Source organism: Crocodylus porosus, unplaced genomic scaffold, assembly GCF_001723895.1.
Source record: "Crocodylus porosus isolate Cpor-Errol unplaced genomic scaffold, CroPor_comp1, whole genome shotgun sequence".
NCBI lineage: Eukaryota > Metazoa > Chordata > Crocodylia > Crocodylidae > Crocodylus > Crocodylus porosus.
In genome coordinates this window covers 42,717,079-42,742,180 of record NW_017728948.1, presented here as the reverse complement: position 1 = coordinate 42,742,180, position 25,102 = coordinate 42,717,079, and the positions used below count along the sequence as shown (strand labels likewise).

The 25,102-nt window shown below is 36.9% G+C and overlaps 1 protein-coding gene across 2 annotated transcripts in view; it reads left to right on the top strand.

The window, feature by feature from the left end:
- The window catches only part of ARAP2 (ArfGAP with RhoGAP domain, ankyrin repeat and PH domain 2), a 214,050-nt gene extending 191,158 nt beyond the window's left edge, over positions 1–22,892 (top strand). For both annotated transcript variants that reach the window (XM_019553196.1, XM_019553195.1), the window contains exons 28-33: positions 2,845–2,984; positions 5,459–5,541; positions 7,965–8,000; positions 8,542–8,605; positions 13,574–13,705; positions 19,957–22,892. In XM_019553196.1, the coding sequence (XP_019408741.1) occupies positions 2,845–2,984; positions 5,459–5,541; positions 7,965–8,000; positions 8,542–8,605; positions 13,574–13,705; positions 19,957–20,316 (815 nt within the window). In that variant the 3' untranslated portion in view covers positions 20,317–22,892. The remainder of the gene's footprint in view (positions 1–2,844; positions 2,985–5,458; positions 5,542–7,964; positions 8,001–8,541; positions 8,606–13,573; positions 13,706–19,956) is intronic.
- Positions 22,893–25,102: the final 2,210 nt, after the last annotated feature.

Here is a 25,102-nt window from a genome sequence, read left to right as displayed (position 1 = left end):
TGGAGCTCCGGATCAGATCCCTGGCATCTGAAGTGGCCACATCTGAAGCCAGATCAAATAGTGTAAGCTAGGTAAAAGAGCATGCATAAAACGTGACAGATTTTACAGCTGGTGGAATTTTAGGACAATGCAAATATTAGCACTTTTTAATTCTATGTGACACTCTCACTGGAGTTACTGTAAAGCCTGGAATGTAGGAGCAAAACTACTTTTTTCTCTTGGCTGCTGTTTTCTTTGAGCAGTTCACTTTAGCTATTGGTCACCCCAAATTAAAGCTAAAATATAATTTAATACTTCCAGATGCTGCTGGGTTCTGTGCCCTTCAGTAAGCATTATGACAGATGCAAATAGCAGTAGCTACAGTTAATTCTTGCTTTCCTATTCCAAATTCCATTCTTTTTTTTTCTTTGTCAAATAAATAAATTCCATCTGGATCAGTATTTTCAATAAGCCATTTAAATTTAGCATGGTAATTATAATAATTTGCAACAAGAAGTGTTTGCCACTTAAGCCAAAAAGTCTTCGTTCAAAGTTAGAAAAAAACCCAATTGAACTTTGACATTTGTCATCTTTCTCTACAGTTTAAGACAAACCTATATTTCTTCTTTAAAAAAAGAAAAAGAAAATACTAACCGAAATCCCAACACTTTATTTATTGCTGTTTTGTCAAGGAGAATAACATCCAAATGGCCATATTATTCTCAGATTACTGAAAACCTAGTGTTTACAAATGAAAAAATTTTAAAATATTTAATTTATATTTTAAAAACTCAAAGTTTTTGAAAGAAAATGAATTGTTTCCAAAGCAATAATTTATGTCACTGCTCATTTTGAAGAACTTTTATTTTTTTAGCATAAAAATTAAGATACATTTTTTACTTACTCTAGAACAAGTTCCTTCTAGTACTAACTAACATGACAGAAAAAACAATGGCCATTGTTCGCTATTCAAAATTTTTCTCAGGGAAGTGAAAAAACAAACTTTGGAAATGTACTGCACCTTCATTCTTATGAAAGATCTTTAGTCTCTCCATGTCCAAGTAGAAATACATTAGCCATATAGCATAGCTTGAATTGCTTATGCCTGTATTGCCCGGTTTTTGTAGATAAATATATTTTAACCTTCTGTGTTTCAATAACATCTTCCACCAAAGATACAGGTAGCCCCCACTTGCTGCTTTTTTGCTTAGCATTATTTCGCTTTAGCACTCATTTACATTGATACCGGATTCCACTTAGCACTCAGCAAGTTTCACTATAATGCTCATGGGTATCGAGCAGGCAGCATTGGCAGGACACAGCCTCATCACTATCTTGCTTTGTCAAAAACTTTCATGCTCTGTACTTGTGTCACCGTCTTGCTTCATCTTTTGAACTCAGTATTGAAATCAATCTTCATGAGTCAGAAACATGCAACCAGTTCTGTGACTGCAAGTGCTGAGAAAAAATGGCACAGAAGCGTAACACTGGAGCTTAAATTGGATGTCCTGAAGCAAATTGAGGCAGGGGAATGCCAGAATGAGTTCTGTAGAGTGTTGAATTTGGCTGGGTCAACTGTTAAGACCATACTGAAAAGTAAAGACAAAGTAAAAGAATATGGTAGTGTTGTAACTTCTTTGAATGCTTTGAAACTCAGTAGGAGTAGGGGTCCAATTATGTCAGAAATGGAGAGGCTGTTAAGTGTATGGATAGAGGATACAACTCATGTCATATGCTCTTGAGTATGCTGCTTATTCAGAAGAAGGCCAAGAGTCTGTATGATGATTTCAAGAAAAATTTGCCTGAGGGGTCTGCTTCTGAGCCTTTTATTGCAAGTAAGGGGTTGTTTGAAAGATTTAAGAGGCGCATCAACTTGCTTAACTATTCTGTTCAGAGGGAGGCTGCTAGTGCAAGCAGCTTCCAGTTATAGAAATACACTTGTGGAAATCATTGAGGGAGGGGGGGTTATATGCCTCAACAGATCTTCAGTGCTGATGAGACAAGCCTCTTCTGAAAGAAGATGCCTTCTAGGACTTGCATTTCAAGGGAGGAGAAGTCAATGCCAGGTTTTAAGGTTTCCAAGGATCTACTTAGTTTCTTGTTTGGTGGTAAGGATGTAGGGAATTTTTAAACTGAAAACATTGCTTGTATACCACTCAGAAAATCCCAGGGCTCTAAAGGAGCATCTTAAAAGCAGTCTGTCAGTCATTTGGAAGTCTAACAAGAAGGCCTGGGTAACGAAGTCAATTTTTCAGAGTTGGTTCAGGTACTATTTTTGTCCTGCAGTTGAGAACTATCCTCAGATATTATTCCTCAGAGTTGAGAAAAATCCTCAGCCAAGCACTTCAAAATCCCCTGAAACTGACACTAACCCTGACAGCCCTGATTCTGAGTGCTGAAGGAAGCCCAAAGAGTAAAAAGGGAAAGTGAATTTGCGCATATACTTAATTACTTTATTTTGTAATTTTATACAGTATTTCAAAGTTCAAGGTGTTAAATAAAGCATTTACATACATTTAGATGTTTGAATATAGGGATTTCATAGTTCTAGTGAGGATTTAAGTGATTTTATAGTATGAATGGGGGGGCCCTCGAAGCAAATTATATTTATTTACATTTATTCCTGTGGGAAAATTGGTTTCACTTAACGCTGTTTCACTTAGCACTCGTATTTTCCGTAACCAATTAAGAGTGCTAAACAGGGGTTGCCTGAATATTTAGAACACATTTTACAATGACAGAATTGAGAACAATCACATTTTGGTTGTAGTGGGTTGATATACAATAATAATAGGGTCATTTAAAATTCAGTAATGATTAGTATATAAAAATTCTCTGAGTAAATTCTTTTCACTGTCTTGACAGAGAGTGATGTAAAGGGAGGTGTGAAGGCAGGCTATCTGAAGTACAAAGAAGAATCGTCAAAGCTACTGTCTGGAAGTAAATTTCAAGACCGTTATTTTGTTTTACGAGAGAGAAATCTACTTCTTTACAAGGATATGAAGGTATAAGCACTAACTTAGATTTTTCTTTGCTTATAAAGATGAGCAGAATGTGAAAGGAAAATCAGTAATTCAATTACATTTGTCTATCACGATTTAGGAATTTTAAAGACAGAGATTTTAGATCTGTTAATAAAGTTTATAATCAATAAGGAAATAAAAGCTTCCCTTTAAATATTTGTTTTCCTAAAATTACTTTTATAAAGTCAGAATAGTTTGTATCATAAATATATATTTTAAAGATCTTATATTTTATAGATAGAGCTGTGGTCTAAGTATTTTCTGAGTTTAGAAAACTTCTTGTGGTCTGCCTGAAGATCTTGTGGCCTTAAAAATAATGGTGTCCAGACTTTTGTGTCATTATGAAAAAGATGGTAAAAATAGAATTTTTTATTCCATTGGTACAACCTTCTCTACCCCTAGCCCATCATTCAGCTGGTCAAAAGTGAAGAAGAAAAGTGAACCTGTATTACTGAGGGAGGCCAAATCCTGGAAAGAATCTTATTTAGTGATCAACCTTTACTCATATAAATGAACTCAATGGGACCAAGTTAAATATATGTTGAGAGCTTTGCTGGGTTGATCCTTAAGAGCTCAGGGCCTAGTTGTTTGCATGATATTTTTTAATAGATACAATTTATACAAAATTGTAAAATAAAATAACGTAGTATACAGTATGTGTGAGTTATTTTATTTCAGTCCAACTTTGTTAGCTTCTGGTAAACACTATCTTTTAAAGACAATATTATTCATTTGGATCAATGCTATTTTTCTCTGTACAGCATACATATGTGTGCTGATCTTCCTTATGGTACCCAAAGGACCATATTGTTCCTTAGAGAAGAGTTTATGCTTTAGTAGTTACTATAAGATTATAGTGAAAGAAATGTGTCTTTTTTATGAGACCGTAGATATATTTCTTAATTAGAACGACCTCAGGATGTCAAAAGTAGTGTCTAATTATTTAGTACTAAAAACTAAAATTAGCACATATGTGAGAATATATTAATGCTCCTAAACCTTAATTAGCACCTTAACAAGAGTTTGTGATAGAAGTAGTGTGAATTGCCTTAAACCTTATTTTTCCAGCTGCTAAACTATTCTGTTTCACAAGGTTTCAAAATGTTTCTAAACTCAGGTGAAGTTTTTATGTGTTGAGTTTTTTTTTAAAAAAAAGAGAAGTGCTATATTGACTTCTGCTTTATGGAATTCTGACAGCAGACTTGAACTCATTTTTATTTGTGTGTCATTTAACAGTTGTCCTCATGCCTATAGTTATTATAATTCATTTTTAAGCCATATTTAGGAAAGAGTAGTTGAAGGAATTGATATTACAGATGGAGACCTGCATTTAAGATAAGCATATGTGCTAATTAGATATAATTTTAAAATGCTCATTAACAACAAATTTCGCTGAGATTTTTTCAGAAGAGAAATCACTCCACAGAATGCTAATTTAAAGTTTTATTTCAGTCTTAACATATCCAAAAAGAAAAAAAATTATCATGAATAATTCACATTACATGTATTCACATTACATTCATTTACAGTATTATACCAATTTCCTGAAAGTATCATATTATATGAATATGCTGTCATTAAAAAATTCACATACACATAAGACACAGATAAGACGCGCGTGCACACACACACACACACACACACACACACAGATAAGAAATCGTTTTGTCTCTAAGAACAAGATTTGAAAACTGTACTCTAATGGAACAGGTTCAGAACTGTATTTTATCCAGGTACCTTTTTGCTGATGCAGCGATATACTTAGCTGTCATATTGGGATTCTGAATTTAGAAAGAAATAAGCTCCAAGAGTCCCTGTTGTTTAGCTGATGATGGCAACAAGCCAATGCCTGCTGTCCTTTAAGATGTGTTTGCCTATATGTGAAGAATATCACTTTGCTCATATATGGAAAAAATATAGAACTTTCTATACCTTTACAGACTGTTTTATTTTTACTCCTCTAGGTTAAGGTTAGAGAGACTTTAAAATTTTGAGAGGTAGAAGTTGAGGCCCTGAATCAACACATTCTTATGCTTAAGCTTAAGCACTAACACTTAGCATGCGCTCAAGTGCTTTGATGAATGGAAACCTGAAAGTGGTCAGCTACAAACATTAATATTATTCTTACATGAATGAGGCGTTCACATGTGACTCACTTTCTTCTAGTAGAGAATTTCTAAAGTTCATTTCATTCTCCTAGTCCCAAGTGGGCACTGCCAGACCTGATGAATATCATTTTACTACATTTATTCAGGTGGTTGATTATTTTCCCCCCCTTAAAGATAGTGATTTGGTATCACTTTTTAATGGAAGAAAAAATAAAAATACATGAAAAGCCTGAAAATGAAAGGCCTACAAAGAACTAGTAAAACAAATTGTTGGATGTTATTGAAGCTCTCACTCTGTTGTTTTGTTTATTTCTGATGTGGTAATTAGAATCTTGTGTTCATTCACAGAGTAACAAACCTGAAAAAGTGTTGTCTCTTAATTCAGTGAAAGTCTATCTTGGAGTGAAAAAGAAAATGAAGCCACCAACAAAGTAAGAATTGAAAAGAAAATGAGTTATGCATTGTGTATAAAGGTACAATGGAATGGAAATATAAAACGTTTGTAGGATGGAGTCAGAAAAGCAATTGGAACCTGCCCCTGTCGTGAATTAAATTAAACTACCTAATATTAGTTTTTGTGTTGCTATCTGTGGTGCTCTATTCCATGTTAACTCTTCTGTGCTGGGAAATTACTTTATTGATTGGGTTTTGTTAATCTTAAGTGCATTATTTCTGCTAAATGTTTTCCTTACTAGTTCAATTGCTCTTGAAGCATGTATGGTTCATTCTAGCATTGAGCCAAACTTTAATAAGACTAGACTAATTATGAACTTCAGTGTCAGCCTGAAGACCTTCAGTAGAAGACTTCATATTGCTGTGATGATTATTAGTGCCTAAGAACATAAATGGAACTCCTGACAGAGCTTTTCTACTGCATAATTGACCTGGGCTCTTATCAGGCTTTTCCATCCAGCCTCAGATCTCTGACCTAGGTATAGAGGTACTGTAAACCTTGGCTGGCCTATACAGTTCAGAGTATAGATGTAACCTATGCTGAAAATTTAATTTGGGCTGTAGATCTCCTATTTAGTAGTGCTGATGAAAGCAAAATCATTGATATGCTAATAGTCATCTAGCGCCCTTCACACAATGCCTCCCAAAGGACAGACAAGTTCTCTTCCAGTTGATGCTATTCACTAAGTATCTCAGCACGAAGAACTATGTGATATTTATGGTCCTAGAAACATGTAGGCAGGTACAGGTTAAAATCAAGGACATAGTAATGCTGGTTTGGCTTTGTTGTACATAAATTCTGATCTAGGGTAGGTCAGCCTGGGTGCCCAGCAGCAGATGTTATGTACTTCAGTTAATTCCCAGTGAAGAAACAAAGTGAGGCACTGCAGATTGGTCTTTTCCTCAGGAGCACAGCAGTATGTCTATACCCTGCAAATTAGATCTGGGTCAGAACAAGGAACTAAAGTTGGCAGAACTGAGAGCCCATTTCTCCTTTCCTTTTTTCTCCCTTCCTTTTTTCCTTTCCTGTTTTTCTTTTCCTATTACCTTTCTGGATCATTTGCAAGCTTTCAGCTCCTTAACCTTCTCTCACCATCACAAAATGTCATGATGCAATGTTTTAAATTATACTCAGCCCATTCTAAAAATCAAGTCCCCATCACTGCCTGCCCCCACAGACTTCATGTCCATTCTACTCCTATCAGAAACAAAATAGAATAGCATCGGATCCTTGGGATGGAAATGACCTCAACAATCCTCTAGTATATCTCCTTGGTCAAATGGAAGTTCTTCCATTGCTCAGTTTGTGGAAGTGAAGAGACTTATACTCCTCTTCTGCGCTCTCAGTGTATACCTGCCCTTTTTGACCAGTGTGACAGAGTATTTCCCTCCACTGAGCACATCATGGGTCCAGTTTCTAGTGGATCCCACCACCTGGCTTGCCTGCTTTGTATCTCATTTGTCTGAGTTGAGATCATCAGGGCTGTCCACCCCAGCCTTGGCTTCCAGCAGGCTGAGTCATTTGAAGTGCCCCTCTGGGAAGCACCCAACTATAAACCTGGGCCTAGGTATGTCTGGTTTAATCTTAACCTTTCAACTAAGGTTCTATAACGTCATTCATGAACATTATTTAACACTTCTCTTGAAAATAATGTCAGAAGACCACCTCTTATTCTTGGATATATTCCATGCTTATGCACATATGTAATGCATGCATGCATGCACACCTGCACATAGACACACCTGTGCATGCGCATGTATGCACACACAATACATATAAGAATATAATGAGGTGGTGTATATTTTACACATGCACAAGTGACATTAATATATATACACATGCGCACATGCAAACGCACACAAGTATGTGTATAATCATAGTTTTTCACTTCATTGCCAAAAATGTGTTAATTTTTTAAATTGTGGTAGCAGTGGAACCTACATAAATAAGATCAAATATGCTGTATAAGATGAGTGCAGTCGAGTTGCAGAGAAATAGCAATTATGATAATCTGACCTGCAGAATTTTGTTGCTGTTTTGATGATCTATAAGATGAACAAAACTAGATGGCATGTTAGAAACCAAATTGTTTTCAGGTATGCTAATTGGAAGGTCTTGTAGCTACTTGTAAAGAGAGCATAATTGTTACAGAATTCACTAAGAACACACTGGATCTTACAGTGCCATTTTAACTGAGTCTCATTTGCAGGTTTGCCCTGAATATTGTTTGTTTGTTTGTTTGTTTGTTTGTTTGTTTGTTTCATTGCAATAGTTTGAATTGCAAGCATAATGTAAAATGATTTGGCTTATTAAATATTAGCAAATTCCTGAATTTACTATTATTTTGTTCTCTCATATATCCCTGGTTTCTGGAAAATAAAATATATTTGTTTTTTTAAGATGGGGTCTTACAGTATATTCTGAAAAGCACCACTGGTAAGTAATCAAAACCATAAGAACACCATGCCAATTTAATGTAAGCTGTTTTTTAAAACCCTGTATTTTAAAACATAATATGTATAAGGTGTGTGGTAATGCATGTTGTTACAAAAGTATTGACAGATTTGTTTTAGAAACCTTTAGATGGAAGTACGTTCTTTCTTTAAGGCTTTAAAACAGGAAAGCATCTGAACATGGGTTTAAAACTATAATTTGAAAATCTGTGAATACATTTGCATACTTAATGTTAACCTCATGCTTATATTCTTTATGGAATAAGGGTGGCATGTTGAACGACAATCTAATTATGTTGTTCTATCTTTTATTGTATATTTTTGGTATAACTAACTGTTTACTCTTTATACTGTACATTGTATTATTTTAAATAATTATATAAAATATGTTGAGTAATAACAATGATATACATAATAACAGGAAATAAAATTGTGTAGTAATGTTAAATTGGAAACCACAGTTACAATGAGAAACTTTTCTATTCTTTTCTTCATGTTAACTGTGTTGTATATTATATTTGTAGGTGCCTGTGTTGTGATGGACAGGATGCACAAATGGAGTGGCTTACCAGCATGTTCAGTGCACAGGTACTACTTCAGTCACGCATAGGAGATGGATTTTTCTTTGAAAAAATATATATTTTATATTTATCATTCTGAGATTTTGACCAGTAGTTTCTACTTAAATATAAGCATTGAATAAGTTGTGTGCGCATTATGTGTAGTACCAAAAAGGGTAAATCTAAGAAGTTATTGGATATCAGAAGTTGCAGGAAAATACATCTAGTTTATGGATGGCTTTCTACTAGTACTGAAATAAAAAAATGAAAACAAAAAATGAAATGAAATTCATTTACTTAAAATTTTTACTAGTACTACTAGTAAAACTACTTACTAGTACTAGTAATTTACTTAAATTCTAGTCTTTGAAAAGTATCATTTTACTGAGTTTTTCTTTGCTCCAGAAACAATAGATTAAAAAGTCGGATTGTTTGCCCATAATTAGCAGAAATAGGTAGAATCCTGACTGCACTGAGGATAGGATTTCGCCCATTAACTCTAGGTTGACTAGAAGAACATATATGCTATTGCTTCTTGTGATAATGAGATCATCCAGACTCACCGAAGAGCTGCCAAGTGGCAGTCTGGAATTACTCCAGTGGTCATTGTAAAGACTCATTGATTTCGGTGAGTTTTTTGGAATATGTTTTTACAGTTTTCCAAAGACTGCTGTGGAATATGTACAAAGAGATATGATTCTGAATACAGCATCAAGTCTAGAATTTACTGTAGTAAATATACTTAAATTGTTAAACCTTTATGTTGTTTTAGTGTTTAAATGCTCATTATGCATGTCTAATAATAATTGCTGCATCTTTATTTAACTTTTTATTACAGTTTGATATGTGTAGTCATCCTGCTTGTGTACTAAGCACAGAATAAGGAACAATCATGAGACTCGCAATATAGAGCTCCATAATCATAAAACTAAGAGAGCTAAATGGTGGTATTAAGACCATAACAAGTATTGCAGAAGCAACAGGACTTTTCAAAATGGTTTTATTCCACTTTGACAGACGTAATTGTTACAGTTCAAATAGAAACAGCCACAAATCCTAAAATACATCTCAGAAAGATAACATAAATATCACAATGAAGGAATATCACATCACACTGAAAGAGCAGAACAGAAGTATTGAAATGAATAGGTGCATAGGTTATTTGTTATAGGTTGCTTAAAAATAACTCAACAAAAGCTTGGTATCTCTGTTCAAATCCTGTTGACATAAGTTCATAAGAAAGACAATCTATTACAACTTTGACTAGCAAATATGGAGCAAAATGTGTTCTAGAAACCTAGCATCCAGACTGAGCAAAGCAATTTCTCAGGGGTTTTTTAAACAAATTTGTATATTCTTATTACTTTTTAAATTTTCATGTATTCTAAACATTAGTGTACTCTGAAAATTTTCTCTCATTACTCACAATGTGTACGACAAATAAGGTAATAAACCTAGTAGGCTGTTTGAGAAATTTTCAGTTTAGCATTCTTGTAGTTAGCAGTAGTCATAGCCTTATGAATGAATTTTGCCATGAAATGCTAATGAGATACAACAAGTGTATTTTTTTCATGTTAACACATGAGTTCAAATGCTTTTTGCATTGACAATCAATATTATTTGTACCATGCCAGCACTTGCCACAGGAATGAAACTAATCTTTATCACCTCTGTCTATAAATCAAAAAAAAATGTGAAGGTGGGTTTAGCTGATTTTGTCATACTGAGCCAGCATTTTAGTTATGACCATCATTAGAACTTGTGTGCTTTCAGTTCTTATACCACATCCATTGCCGTGCTGCCTGAACAGTTCCCCATCCCCGACATAAACAAGAGAAGGTGTACTGTTGAGTGCCATATGCAGAAATCTATTAAATTCTGGCATGTTGTTACCAGTATGAAATGATTGTTATGGTTCTACACTTTGGGAAGTCAGTGATAGCTTAGCAAACTTTAAACAAGCTACCAGTGCCTAGGCACAGATTATCAGTGTCAAGGCCCATCATACCTAACATTTCTTTGGTAGGGAGTTTTCATAATACATTTCTTAGATATTAGATATGTCATGAAATGTAAGAACTGTTTGTTTAAAGGAGATACGGATGTGGGATCATTACAAAATGGCTTATTTTTATTATTGGATTAAGACATACTGTATTTACTCAAATCTAAGATGACCCTGAGTTTAAGAACCTTTCCTCCAATAATTAGATTTGATATGTGGAAAATTTATGAATTGGTTATAATTTTTCAGGTATAGAATCTAATTATTGGAAAACTGTCTTGAATTAGTTTCTCCCCCTTCTCTGTCTCTTCTTCTCCTCTATTCCCTACAGTCTCTGCCTCTACCTTCCCTCCCCACCTTACTATGAGATGGTGCTTGGACTCTGTTCCCTCCCTGAAGTGCAGCATGTGAAAGTACAGCCCTTGCCATGCCATGCAGTAGCAGTGGCACTGCTGATTGGCCAGGCAGGGAATGGGAGATTCATGTGCCCTGTGTCTGGGGAGGGAATCAAGCCTGAGCTGGAGCCAGGCTGCACCTAACAGTAACAGGCAGGCCAGAGGTGACAGGCCAGAAGCAGGTGGTAGAAGCTGCAGAGGGCAAATGTAAGGGGTACAGGGCCCAAGTCAGAGCCACAGCAGCTGCCTGCCTGTCTCCCATTTGGCTTCATCTGTTAATCTAAGATGAAGGGCTTTTTCCCCTGCTGATTTGGGGGGGGAGGGGGGGTACCTCATCTTAGATTGAAGGAAATACAGGATTGATGTCTTTTCTCCAATTTCTCAGGGTCCCAGAGTGATATCGAACATCCCATAGAATACTATTCATTAATAAAGCTATCTAAGGGCCAAGACATTTTTGGATGAAATACCTACTCCAGATATCTGTTTGGCCATTTGTCCAGCTGTCATAATATCATACTTGATTCAAATTTGAAATCACTGCTTCTGACTTCAGTAATGTTGGCTGGCTGAATACACCTTAAAGATATTGTCCCTTGGAAGTTCAGCAAATTCTGATTATAAAGTAAGACATCTATGAAAAGGGGATATTGCTTGACATAGATGGTTCAGTAAACTATGGGCCAAAAATATTCAGTTATTTAAAGCATATTTCCTATTTCACTTTTCTAAGGTTTACCTTGTAGCAGTTTCAGCTTGTCAGCATCCTGTGTTGTCCTGTTTGCTCTTCCTAAAATTCCTATTATTTACTAATCAGAGAGTAGTACTAATCTATTCTTCCATGAAAGCTCCTTTTTGAGCCTCTTTCAAAATGGTTCTTTCATCAGAGAGTTAGCAGGATTGCCTGCTTTTTCCCTCAGACCTCATGAAGAATCCCTTGCATTCAAGTATGAAGAGACTCTGGACATATGATAGTAGGCATCTGTCTGTCTCACAAAACAATAGAATAGTGCTGAGTGATGCATCAGAGGCACTTATACACATAACTTTTAATTCTCAGACACACCGGAGATCCACCCATCAGTTAATTGAGCCTGCTCTGTACAGGAGCTGATGTGCACCACGCTGCACCACTTGTGGTTGTATAAGCAGTAAAATGAACGGCAGTGCAGAGAAAATGGCAATGCTGCCATTTTCTTCATGCTGACATGCATTTTGCTGCTTTTCAAAGTGCCTGGTGCTGTGGTGCTTACACATGAAAAAATGGCCCAGTTTACTGAACATGAAAGATAAAGTGAAGCTGGAGTGACCTCTCCAAGGTTCAAAAGCCTGGGTAGTGTATATGGAGGCACTAAATTGCCTACACACCAGTGTCTTCCTCTCAGGCTTGCTGGATATGTGTATGGACCAGATAAATGCTGCTATGCAAAAACTGTGGTCTTGTGAATATGAGACGCATGCACCTGAAGTTTAAGCTGCACTGAAAATATCTTAAAGAACCATAGTCACTTTGGATTACGTAATTGTTTAAATTGGGAATAAGTATGTTCCTTCAAGTTTTAATATTTATTTGTATATCGGGCCAAATTTATTGTATTTATTTCTTTTATTTGGTTCAGGTTGGGACCCTGTAAGTGAACTCAGAATTTTGGAATTATTTTATAGATTTCATAAGCATTAAGGTTGGAAGGGACCTTGAAAGATCATCGAGTCCAGCCCGCTGCCCGTGGGGCAGGAAGTTAGCTGAGGTCATAGGATCCCAGCAAGATAAGCATCCAGATTTCTTTTGAAGGCATTCAGTGTATGTGCTTGAACCACTTCTGATGGCAGGCTATTCCAGACCTTGGGGGCATGGACAGTAAAGTAGTTCTTCCTTATGTCCAGCCTGAAATGGTCTTGCAGGAGTTTTTAACCATTCAACCTTGTCATTCCTTGGGGTGCTCTGGTGAGCAATCATTCCCCCAGATCCTGGTGAAAATTAGAAATCAAATAGGGCCTTATCAGATGTTCAGTTGCAACAGTTGCAAATCATTGGAATGATGTGACTCATTCAATTGAGTAAATGTTAAGGACATAAGCGTCACCTGAAAGGAACTAATTTTGCAACACCAACAGGGCATGACACGGGCTAAACTGCTTGAAAATACATCTGCATTTAACTGAATTTAATAAGTGTTAAGTTAAACATGATATTACCCATGGATACATTTTTGTTCCCCGATAAAGTGGGTTTTTTCAATTCCTAATGGTGGGTATGTACTTTTATATTTTGATATATTGTTTGGAGGGAAAATGTCTGAAACAGAAATTGTACTGAGAGTTTAAAGCTCTGTTCACATAATATTTTTACAGTCCTCCAGCAAGACTGCTGAAACATCAACATAATTATATGTACCATAATCCTGTTACTATAATATATATATAAGCCTTGAATAAGCCTACATATCCTGCTGTTCCTATATATATATAAAATGCGTATATATATAAAAAAAAAAGGTACAGCAGGATATGTAGGCTTATTGAAGCATTTTTCACATTAAAAAGTATTGTACATCTTAAAATTGCACAGCAAAAATAAGGATTTTTATTTCTACAGCACAATGATATATGGCCACCAGCTGGAAAAGCAAGAAAACAGTCTATGACTAAAAATCCAAAGATTGGAGGCATACCTTTAATTCCTATTCAACAAGATAAAATTATTCCTAAAACCAGAGGAAGTGCAGAGGTAAAGTAATGGTTAAAGTTGGTATTTCTTTGTCCTTTTTTAGATAGTTCAGTCATAATTATCTCCTTGGAGTTGCATAAATGTAAGATATTGAGGCTTTTAATCTTATCATCCTTTGTATTATTATGCTATTAAAGGAATATTTAGGATAATGTAATTAAATATATAATGACCAGCCTTGTGTCAATTCTATTGTAGTTTGATAAATTAACACTGGAGTTTTTAGTAAGAGCTACCCATTAGAATTAAATGGGGTTTTTTTACAATGAAATGCAGTTACATCATTATGGTTTTATTTTAATAAAAGCCGTTAAGTGAAGCCCTTGTTTTGTGTGTTCTCTACCATATCTTCTCCTATCAAAACAAGTTATACAGTTTTAGATATAAATACTAGAAGTTTACCAGTAAGGATACCATTTGCAAATCAAGTTCAGATGGAATTAACCACTGTATATTTCCTTTAAACTATTATTAGGCTTATGGAGGAATAGCACTGTGACTATAGTAAAGATTCTTTACAGTGACTACTCAAGTACTACAGACTCTTGGGACTAATGGCATTTCTCACTTTTAATGCGTATAGCTTCTACAATAAATTCTTTTATCATAAGGGACTTCTATTAACTTTACTTTCCAGCTGAAAAAAAAATAATAAATGTACTTGTCTGCACAGACATTGGAAGAGAAGATATCAAGGTGGGATTTACTCTTCTTAAAAATACATGACTCTTCAATCCCTTTTTACATAAGGGAGAAGCTTTGTTATACCCATTTTTCAGTTGAGAAAACAGGCACAAGGAGATTCAAGGAGTTATTTCATGTGGTCAGTCAGCAACCTAATAGCAGAGTTGGGAATACAGTTCAGTTATTTTGAGGCCAGTGGTCTTTCCACTAATCTACACGTCAGCAGATATATGTATGATACTGCCTCTTTGGACAGTTCTGATATGATTTCCTAGATGTTCATAGAGTACCAGTTAATTTCAAAGGGGAGAAGAGTCGTTTCTGCTACTCGGTATCCTATGCATAAGTTCAGTCTTGGATCTTCAAATATTACCTAGACATTCTTGCTGGGAGGGGAGGAGTAGTCTTCTATCGGGGCTCCAGTGTGTTAGGCCAAACATCTGAGAGTTGTATGATTAGCACTTCTGTAGTTAATGTTCAGAATGTTGAGAGAGATTCCTGTACATAGGTTTTAGATTTTAATATTTCACCAAGACTAGTTATTAAGAAAGAATCCTTTAGTGCTTTAAAAGAAATGAAAATAGTGGAAAAAATTCACTAGCACTTGTTTTATATGTGTTGTTGGAATCCAGATTAGTTTTCTTTTGATAATAGATGCCTAATATGTTGAAAAAAATATTTAAATATATCCAACAGAGGGGTTGAATACCAACCTTATGGAGATAATATATGCAGTTGGGAATACGGCCTTTTTTTTTTTTTTTTTTTTTTTTTTATACAAAAGACTGCCTTAAGGCACTGGAAAGCAATGTCATTAGGTGTGAATAAAAAATAACTATAACACGTCTCTTGAAAAGCTCATGAACCTCATTTGCAGGACAAATTAGAAAGGCATACTTTAAAATGGGTGTGTGGAAGGAGGGGCTCATTTCATATAAACAGAAAACATGCAAGTTAAAAGACAAAGAAGAAGCATTAGGTCCAGTGAGCAATGCATAGCTTAATTAGGCCCCTTCTATATGTTACATGTATATTATACAAAAATGTACAACAACTCTATAGCAGGTTTCTAAGAGAAATTAGACAAACTTATAAAACCATGGGGAAAAAAGAAGGCTGTATTAAGTGTTATACACTAAGACTGGAGAGCATAATATAAATTTCACTGGTTTTTACTTGAAGGAATTTTATTCTTACATGAACTAAGAAAGGAAGTGGCAAAAAATAAGTTTTAAACATGTTTGTTTAAATTAAAATGTAAAGGTAATGAGAAAATAGGCTTAAGAATGTGTGGGTGCATGGGTATGCATGAGCGTGTGTGTAAAATAGTATATTAAATTATTGCAGAGCAATAGATACTTTCCAAAGGTGATTGCTACCTTAGACCTATTTGCATATTCATATGGAGAAATTCTGGAAAAAAGAGAGCCCACAGTACTCAGTAGAGCAAAAGATATATATATATATATATATATATATGAAAGGTAAACAATATTTTATGTCAAAAGATGCAAAATTTAAACTTGGTTTTCTAAATGTTTTAAATGGAACTGTATTTCCCTAGATTAAATTTCAAGAATGCAATTTAATTTTATGGCTTGCTGACGTTTAAAAGGCACTCAAAACATATTACTGCAGCATTTGATCAAAACAGAATACTCAGAATACTTAAAGATCCCTAAGAAATATCCTATGAAAATTGTTTTATGTATATTGATGTACAAGGTAAATTTTCAGGGCCATCAAGACTATTAATTGAAAACAAGTGACCAACAAATGCTGTTCTCATTACTGTTTTGCTTGTAGAAGCACTTGGAAGAATTTCTTAATATGTATGAAAATGTCCACAGATATTAGATAGAGTGGAACTAGCCCACTCATCACATTTTGGGACATTTTCTTAATTCCCCTGCACACCTGAATGCTTTACATAGCACAATGGAATAACCTGTAGTCATTACAGAGGGGTATCAAGGAGCAGATTTTCAACAAAAACAAAATTGTTATCAATAGAACTTTTGATAATGTAATATGTAAGAGATTACAGAAGTTGAAGGTGTGCTTATTGCCATATTAAAAAATTCTAGCCTGTGTGAGAATGTCAAGACCCTGTGCTTCAGTTGTGACTTTACCCCATGTATCAGACTACCACACACAGTCACAGCTCTGTTACTTTAGAGCAGGGGTACTCAATCCATGGCCAGTGGGCCAAATCTGGCCCCTGGAGCCTTGTCATCCAACCTGGTTGGGCTCCCCATTGGTCCAGAAATTTGGCAGGGGGATGTGGTGGCACTGCTCCCCTACTGCCAAACTTCTAGACTCATGGGGAGCCCTAGGCTCTGAATGCTAGGTAGTGAACCAATCCCAGCACACAGAGCCAGTCCCAAGGCCCAATTTCAGTGTGCATAGCCAGGAGGAGGGATGCCAGGATCCAGGACTTAATCACTGTGCACATGGGACAGCAATCTGAATCAAATCTCTCCAAATCGAATCAGAACTGTCTGAATTTATTTGGAGAGATTTGGAACGATTTGATGGTTTGGACATAGATAGCTTTAAATGTTTTTTCTACATACCTCAAGGTACCAAGTGGGTTGTGAATGCTGAGATGCTGGAGCGGATGGAAGCATGGGGGGAGCGGTCCCCAGCATGCTCAGCAGTAGACTGGAAGTGGACCAGAACCGCTTTTGATCCACTTATGGGTCTGCCAGGAAGCATGTGGGGAACTCCCCAGCTTGGTCACTGGTGCCTCCTGGGTCTGGGGGGGGGCCCTGCTACCACCAGTCGCCAAGCCAATGGGGTGAGGGGGGTCCCCTGCACACTTGGTGGTGGACTGGAATGTCCACTTCTCGGTTTGCTGCCAAGCATACTTCATCCGCCCTACCATTGCAGCATTCATGAGATGCACCTGGTACCTCGAGGTATGTAGAAAAAATATTTAAAGTTGCATCTATGGTCAAATCACTGGTTTGTTTGTTTGTTTGTTTGTTTGTTTGTTTGTTTGTTTGTTTCTGAATCAGCATCGAATCTTTAGATTCAGATTTGGCTGAATCGAATTGGGACAGTGATCTGAATCAACTAATCAAATCACTGTCTCTGACTCAGGCCGAATCTGAATCCAAATGGAATATGGCCTGTTTCGCACACCCCTACTGTTTAGGGCACCTTTTCTAGTCCCCTTCCCATATGGGTTGAGCAGAGTGGATCCTAAATGGGTCTGCTCAGTCAGAATAGCAATTTACCAATTGCCTACCTGTCTCAGTTCCAAGTACAAAACAAACATACACAGTCACCTCTGTGTAAGCATGCGACTAAGGGTTCCAGTTCCAGATGCCTTTTTTTTTTTAGTTTTAGAACTTTATTAGTCTGGAAGTCTCACTCATGAGCTTATTGCCATCAGTCGCCCTATCAGGAGTACAAGACTGTAGACAGCATCACTCAAGATGCTTGGTGTAGCACAGAAAGCCCTCCACCACATCAAGGTTGTGGTCCTTGGGAAGATTGCAAAAGAGACGCAAGATATGTCCTGTTGAAAGTGGTGCACTCATCTTCTTCCCTCTAGCAGGGTGCTCACAGTTAATTGACCAGATGAATGAGGCCAGTGTCACAAAATAAAGATGTTGGTATTTATTTGAGGAATTGTATGATCTTGTGCCCTATGTCTGAACATAGCAGCACTGTCACAAATTCACCCCAAAACCAAGTTATCTCTGGGATTCAGCATGTGGCATGCATGGGTATTCTCCCAAATCAGACTTATTCTGTGGTGTTTAGTCTCATATTTGTTGCTATTCTGAAGCTGGATTCAGTATGGTCATTTTCATATCTGTATGTATTGCAGTATTTGATATAAATCTACAGTTGTAATTTTATGATGAAACTAGAAGATTATCAAGTGAGGTATTGAGCACAGACCCAAGACATTGTCTGTGTGTAATGGGAAACTCAACTCCTCTATAGAAAAGGCGTACCTGCCAGCCAGAGGACTTTGAGATACCTTACCTTGGTGGGGGGGGAAATTGGAGGATTCTGTTGACTTGCAAGCAATTAAAGTAATGCTGAAGGGTTGGAGCAAGGAGTGCTAGCTTTGGGGGCTTATTACAGTCTAGGTAGGACAGAATCATGGTGTTTTAGGTTTTTCTGAAGGTGTAGAAGTGTCCCAGGCACTAAGCCATGGCTGGTAGTATCAGCAGGAAGGCTGATCTCTAAAAACACTGCCAGAGGTCTCCAGAAGCCTAGGGTATAACCAAGATGAGACAGTAAGAAGCTATGTTTATTTTGTTTTTCTGTCTTCAAACATGTTCAGTTTTGCTTGTATAGTTCTTCTACCCTCTATTGTTTTGTTGTTCTTCCCTCCTATCTTCTTGTTCTTGTATCCTAATTCTTTTGTTGTTTTGTCATCTTACTGGTTTTCTGTGAATGGAGTGACCTTTGGCCAAGCACTAAAACAGGCTAGCCCTTTCAACGAAAAGAGGGACCTACATTTTTTTTCATAACCCAAAGGGGAAGCTGCCTAGGCAGCTGTTGGGTCCAGTGTAAGAGCAGTGAGGCTGAAGTTTGTGGCTCAGGGACAGAGGCAACCCAAGCAGGGTGTGGGGCCCAGGGTAAATCAGCGCATGTGGGGCCCTGCCCCCTCCCCAATCCCACATGGCCTGGACCAGAAGAAGCTGCCACCACCATTGGCAGCAGCGGTGGGGGGAAGAGGAGTGAATGGCTAGACACGAAGCTGGTGGCAGAGTCACTGCAGCCACTCTGCCCAGCTCCACAGGGCCCCCCAAAGCGCAGGCCCAAGGCAGTCACCCCAGTTTGCTCCCCCCAACCCAGGGATCGCCCTGCTCAGGGAACTATCCCAGGGCAACCTCAGTCAGTTCCTTGGGACAAGTGGTAGAGTAGAGGAGAGAAACCTAGGGCTCTGGGGGTCCTCTGCCAAAACGTTTGTGACAAACATCCAGCTCATTCTGTTATCAGGGAGACCTTTTTGTACTTAAAAAGAACAAAGAGCTTCTTTCTAAGAGTTTGTCCTTGGTGGATTTTTTTTATGCAAGTAGTTGACTCAGTTTGCTTTTAGGAATTAAAATAAGGCATTAAAAATGTAAAAAATGTTTATATGTATCCAGCTGGATCACCTGGTAAGTAATCAAAGCTGTTGCAATATTATCAATATTAGCTGCCTGCTTTTCTAAGTTATATAAGTAATGTGCCAGGTTTTGCTGGTGTACAACGTTAAAATTAAGTCTAAAATGCTAGGTTGAAAAACAGATTTTCTGAGTATATGAAAATAAATGTCTATATTCCAATGATTCAGTGTGTTTAATTTGGTAGTCTAAAGATTATTTCCGTGTTCAGATGTATAATTTACATGGAAAATAAGTAAGAACTGCCTATTAAATCATAAGAACATAAATTGTAGAAATTCAGAACGATCAGCTATGCTGCTGCAGCTCTTCAACAAAATTGATTTTCTTGTAAGCTGTTATGTAAACCTAATGAGCAAAAATTGCAATCTAAATATTATTGAATACTGCGTTAATTTGAACCATTTTATTTCTCTGTCCTTGTTTGTTCAGGATATAAAATTGGAATCTGGAAAGCTAATGCTCAATAAGCAACATGAAAATGACTTAATGGAAGAAAAAAAGAACCTAAAAGAAAAAGCATCTATAGTGGCACAGTGCCTGGAACGAAAAGAGGACACAGTGCAAAATCATGCAAAGAAGCATCGGAACTTGATCTTCGTTGAGGACACAGGTGCCAACGTAACTGACTTTCACCAAAAACATTTTAAAGAGGCAAAGGCAGCGAAGAAAAAGAACAAAAAAAACCAATCTAATTTGGAACCAGATAACAAATTACCATCGGATGTTATTCAGGAACTAACAACAGTTCTGCAGAAAAACAAAGTCCTTCCAGAAGAAACCTACATTTGATTTTTCTAAGACTTGGATGGTCAAAAACCTGATTTTTTCATATGACAAATAGCTGTGTTTTTATTTTTTAACTGTGTGTACAATTTCTACAGTGTAGAGACTATACAGTTGTTTATACACAGCTCTTGGTTTAAGAATGATAATTATGTAGATGATGCGTGATATAATATAGATTTAAATTAAGAGCTTTTGAAAGTTTTGAATTTATAAAATTCCATGAATGAAATGTGCAAATTTGAAGTTGCTGGAATATTTTTCTTTCCATTTACTTGATAGATGCTTTGATTTCATTCATCATTTTTAAGTGCAGCATTTAAGTTAAAAGTAATTATTTTAAGCACTCTTAACTACTGTGTATGTTGTTTCTAGGCTGAGAAGTAGACAAAATTTAGTGGGGGAGGAGAGGAAGAAAGACAGGCCAAAATACACTGCATTAGCCAAGAACTTTATTTTTTGTAGTTGTCTAACACTAGATAAAAATAAGTAACACATCATCAAATTTGATGAAAATGTATGTATTTTAGGTATTTGTAAAAATATAAAGTATATTTGTTTACATACACATGGTGTCTGACATAGTCATCTCAGTAAAACAAAACAACAAGAAATCAAGGTGTTAGCTCTAGTACATCTAAACTCTTTCTATATAATACATATCAAAGTTGTTTGTTTACAAGTAAGGGAAGGGGAACATTGTGGAAGAAATAAAAACAAAAGGAGACAAATGCCAGTTTTTCAAGCAGCCTCATCTTGACTTCTGTATTTGTTTATGGTATCTTCTATCTGCTCAGCAGACTGAAATAAATTTAAGGGAAACTTTCTAGGTGATGGGTTGATTATCCTATTAGGAGTGCAAGGGTGCAACCTTTCATCTCTAAAGTCACTCTTTTGAATGTGGTTGCTTTGCAACTGATACAGGTTGCTACCTGATGGCTGTTCTATAATCAAATGCAAAACAAATTTTCTAATGAACAGATGGTTCTTTCATAAAAACACCCATAAAATTGCCACTAATTCATCCATCACAGAATAACCAAATATTAAATAAGAATGGAGAATAACCCCTCCTTTCAACTTTTAGAGGTGGTCCTACCAAATCAAGGTTGAACAATACACTGATTTTGAGGCACTTTAAAAGCTTAAACTGCTTCAATCTCCTCTGTAGCCTATTTAGAGGCTAAAGAAAAGCTTTGTATTCCTAGATTATCCATCTTGCATCTTTTATGAGCACTGGAGGGACATTTTCTGTACACCATCAAAATAGATGGCATGAAATAGTAAAACATTTAAATTGAAAAAATATTTTCTGTATTTTTCTCCCCCTTTTTTAAACCATTACCATATTTTGTGATAATAGAAATCTGCATGCTGCCTTTCACTGATGTTAATGGATGCCACAACAACTGCTGTGACATCAGTTACTTCTCATGGTGCTTAGCACTGCACAAATGATATTGGAGAAATTGTCATCTGTACTAAAGTTCCTTGTTAATCTGCATATGCTGCAAAGAGATATTGAATAATTACAATATTTAGTGTGGTTTTATTTTTAATAGTGTTATGGAATATAGTGAAGAATTCTTCTCTTGCTCACTTTGCACTAAAGCACCATCTGACCCATTCTTAAATATAAAGCAAGTTTACACACACTTATTTTCCCAGTGCACTATTGGTGGTAGTGTTAGCACCAATTCAGGTCTTCTCAGTTATTAAGGAATGTGTTTAAAAAGCTTTTTAACATGAACTGAAGTTTTGTTGACTACAACCATTGCTTAAAGCTACTAAGTACATTCTTAAATGCTTTTCTGGATCAGGGCTTATCTTCTGCTCCAGGGAAGTTGATGCAAGTGTTCACTTTATCTGTCTGAGGCTATTCCTGAATTCACAGTTTACAATAATTCATTTACTCTCAAATTATTTTTGGTGTGTAAATTATGCACTAATTGCATCCCATCTTGTATAACATCGCTAAGGCTGAGAGTCACTGCAATGCAGAATTTCTCCTATACCATGAATGGAATTAAAGTAGTATAAGGTGCACTGAGATGAGTGACCCAAATAAGAGAATAACTTTTCTCATTTTAACTTTACTAAATACTTCAAGAAAGTCCTACCTTATTTAGGAAGGAGCTTGCAAGTGGTACGGTATCTGTACAATTGCTGTAAAGGATACTAAAATTAAAATGTAACATTGTTTACATGGAGGGAAACAAAAAGCTGAACATTTACTCCTTAATTGTGGTTAAACTGATGTTCCTTAAGACTCTGGAATCATCTTCTACTGTTTTCTGTATACATTCACATATGTACATGATTTGAATGCCAAAATTATTTAACTTAAACATAACTTCTGTAATGAATGTTAACTCACTTAAAATGCATTACCTTTGAATGTCTTTGTACTCGAACTATTATCACATATTCTATCTGTTTTGCACTATGCGTTTGAGACTCATCTAAGAACTGAAGACTGCGTGTAAAAATATTTGAATGGCTGCTGATTTTTTGTTGTTTATAAAATATGCTGAAATAATAAGGGAATTGTAATTTCTATTGAATAAATAGTGTTTGTCTAAGTTGTATTATCACTTCAGAAAATAATGTAATCAAGCTATGTACAAATGTTGAGGCCTTATTTCAACATCTATAATTTTTGCAATGGCCTCATGCGGCTAGTATTATTTATCCTCATTTTATAGATGAAGAAATAACAGTTCCAGGAAATTAAGTGGGCTACACAAAGTAGAAGAATGGCAAGGCTGGGATTAAAATTTAGGAACATGTAAATCTTAGCCCCTGCGTTCTTTTATTAGATTCCAGCAACCTCCTTAGTTAGAAAATAGTTAAGTAAAGATAAGTAAATGTTATTTATACTAATCTTCCACACAATATCTGTTCACTTTGCATTTTCATCTTTAAAGAGAAAAACTCTTTAATACAGTTAGTACAACAGAGCCAATAGGGCTACTGTTTTAAGCATAATCACCTATAGTACGTTTGCAGCAAGTTTAAATAGAAGAATGTTTATTGTGCATGTAGAAGGTGCAAAGAACATAGCCTTTACATGTCTTAAGTTAAATTTTCATGTTATAAGCATTACTTGTTGATTTATAAAACTGTGCCAGTCACTGAAAGAGTACTGCTTGGAAACCACACAATAGTGTTTTTATCATTGTATTTCAGGCATAACTGCTTTATGTCACTAGTTCAAAAATGGAATTCTACTTTCTGAACTTCTGTATCTGTCCAGTCATCATCTTGGCAAAAGTAAGCTCCCTATGCTTTGTTTACTGAAGTTGGTGTTATTTAGGACCAGATCGTGTTCTATGGCATGCCTTAGCAACCTACAGCCCCTGGGCTGAATTCAGCTGGCAAAGTGATTGGATTAATCTCAAAATTGCATGGCATGGGGCAGTGGGAATGGAGGGTGAGAGTTCAGTGGCATATAGCTCTGCCTGTCATCTTCACCATGCACTGTGGTGCTTGTCCCCTCTGCACCACCTCCTTCTACAGCCTGCTCTCTATTCCCACCTCTGCCCCTATTGCAGGTGCTACAATTCATTACATCTGAATTTGCCCTTTCCAACTATTGCTGTGATTAGGATGGAGTGGTGTGTCTAAAAGCACAATTATCTGCCTCTGTCTGTGGAGGGGAACACTGCAGAGGGGAATGGTGGCTTGGGCAGTTGCTGCCTTTTGCTTTGTATACATATTAGGGCTGGGCAAAGCTTTGGTCACTGATCTGATTTGGCAGAGGTTTGGCATGATTTGGTGGTCAAATCTCTGAATCTGAATTGAATCAGGAGACCCTTTAATCTCTCCAAGTCAAATTGGAACCCTCCAAATCTATTTGGAGAGATTAGGACAGATTTGATGATTCGGACATAGATGCAGCTTTAAATGTTTTTTCTATATACTTTGAGGTACCAGGGGTCTTGTGAATTGTGGGGTGGATGGAGCATCCCATAGGAGTGGGGGGGGGTCCCCAGTGTGCTCAGCAGCAGACCCAGAAGTAAACCAGAAGCACATCTGGTCCATTTCTGGGTCTGTCAGGGAGTGCGTGGGCCCACCCCCCTGGCTCAGTGACTGGGTCTGGGGGGGCACTCGGGATCCCCCTGTGGCTGATTACCAAGCCAGGCGGACATGGGGGGGCAGGGGGAACAGGACGCTCCCCAGCAGACTTGGAAGTGGACCAGAAGTACTTCCAATTCACTTCTGGATTCACCACTGAGGATGCAGGTGGCCCCCCCCCCCACGCTCCTGTGGGACACACCATCCACCCCAGCATCGCAGCATTCCCAGGCCACACCTGGTACCTCAAGGTATGTATAAAAAATATTTAAAGCTGTGTCTATGGCTGAATTGCAGATTGGCCGAATCAGCATCAAATCTTTAGATTTGGATTTGGCCAAATCAAATTGGGGACAGGGATCTGAATCAACAGATGAAATCACTGTCCCCAATTCAGGTTGAATCCAAATCTGAATTGAATACGGCCCATTTTGTACACTTCTAGTACATATTAGCCACCAAGAAATCCTGTGAGGTTTTCTTCAAAGTTAAACCTAGGGATTTGCATGGTGTATGTGTTGCCTATGGCTTCTGTAAGAGGAGGATGTAAATCTAGTAGATTAACCTCTACCAAGGTTCTCTCTAAGCTGTGCATGTGCACAGTGCCACACAATAAAAAATCTTACCGTGCAGTAATTCTTTAATGCTGCACACCTGCCCAGAGAGGAGCTGGGATGCAGCTTCCTGTAAACTTTAGGTGCAGAGTGCAGCGGAG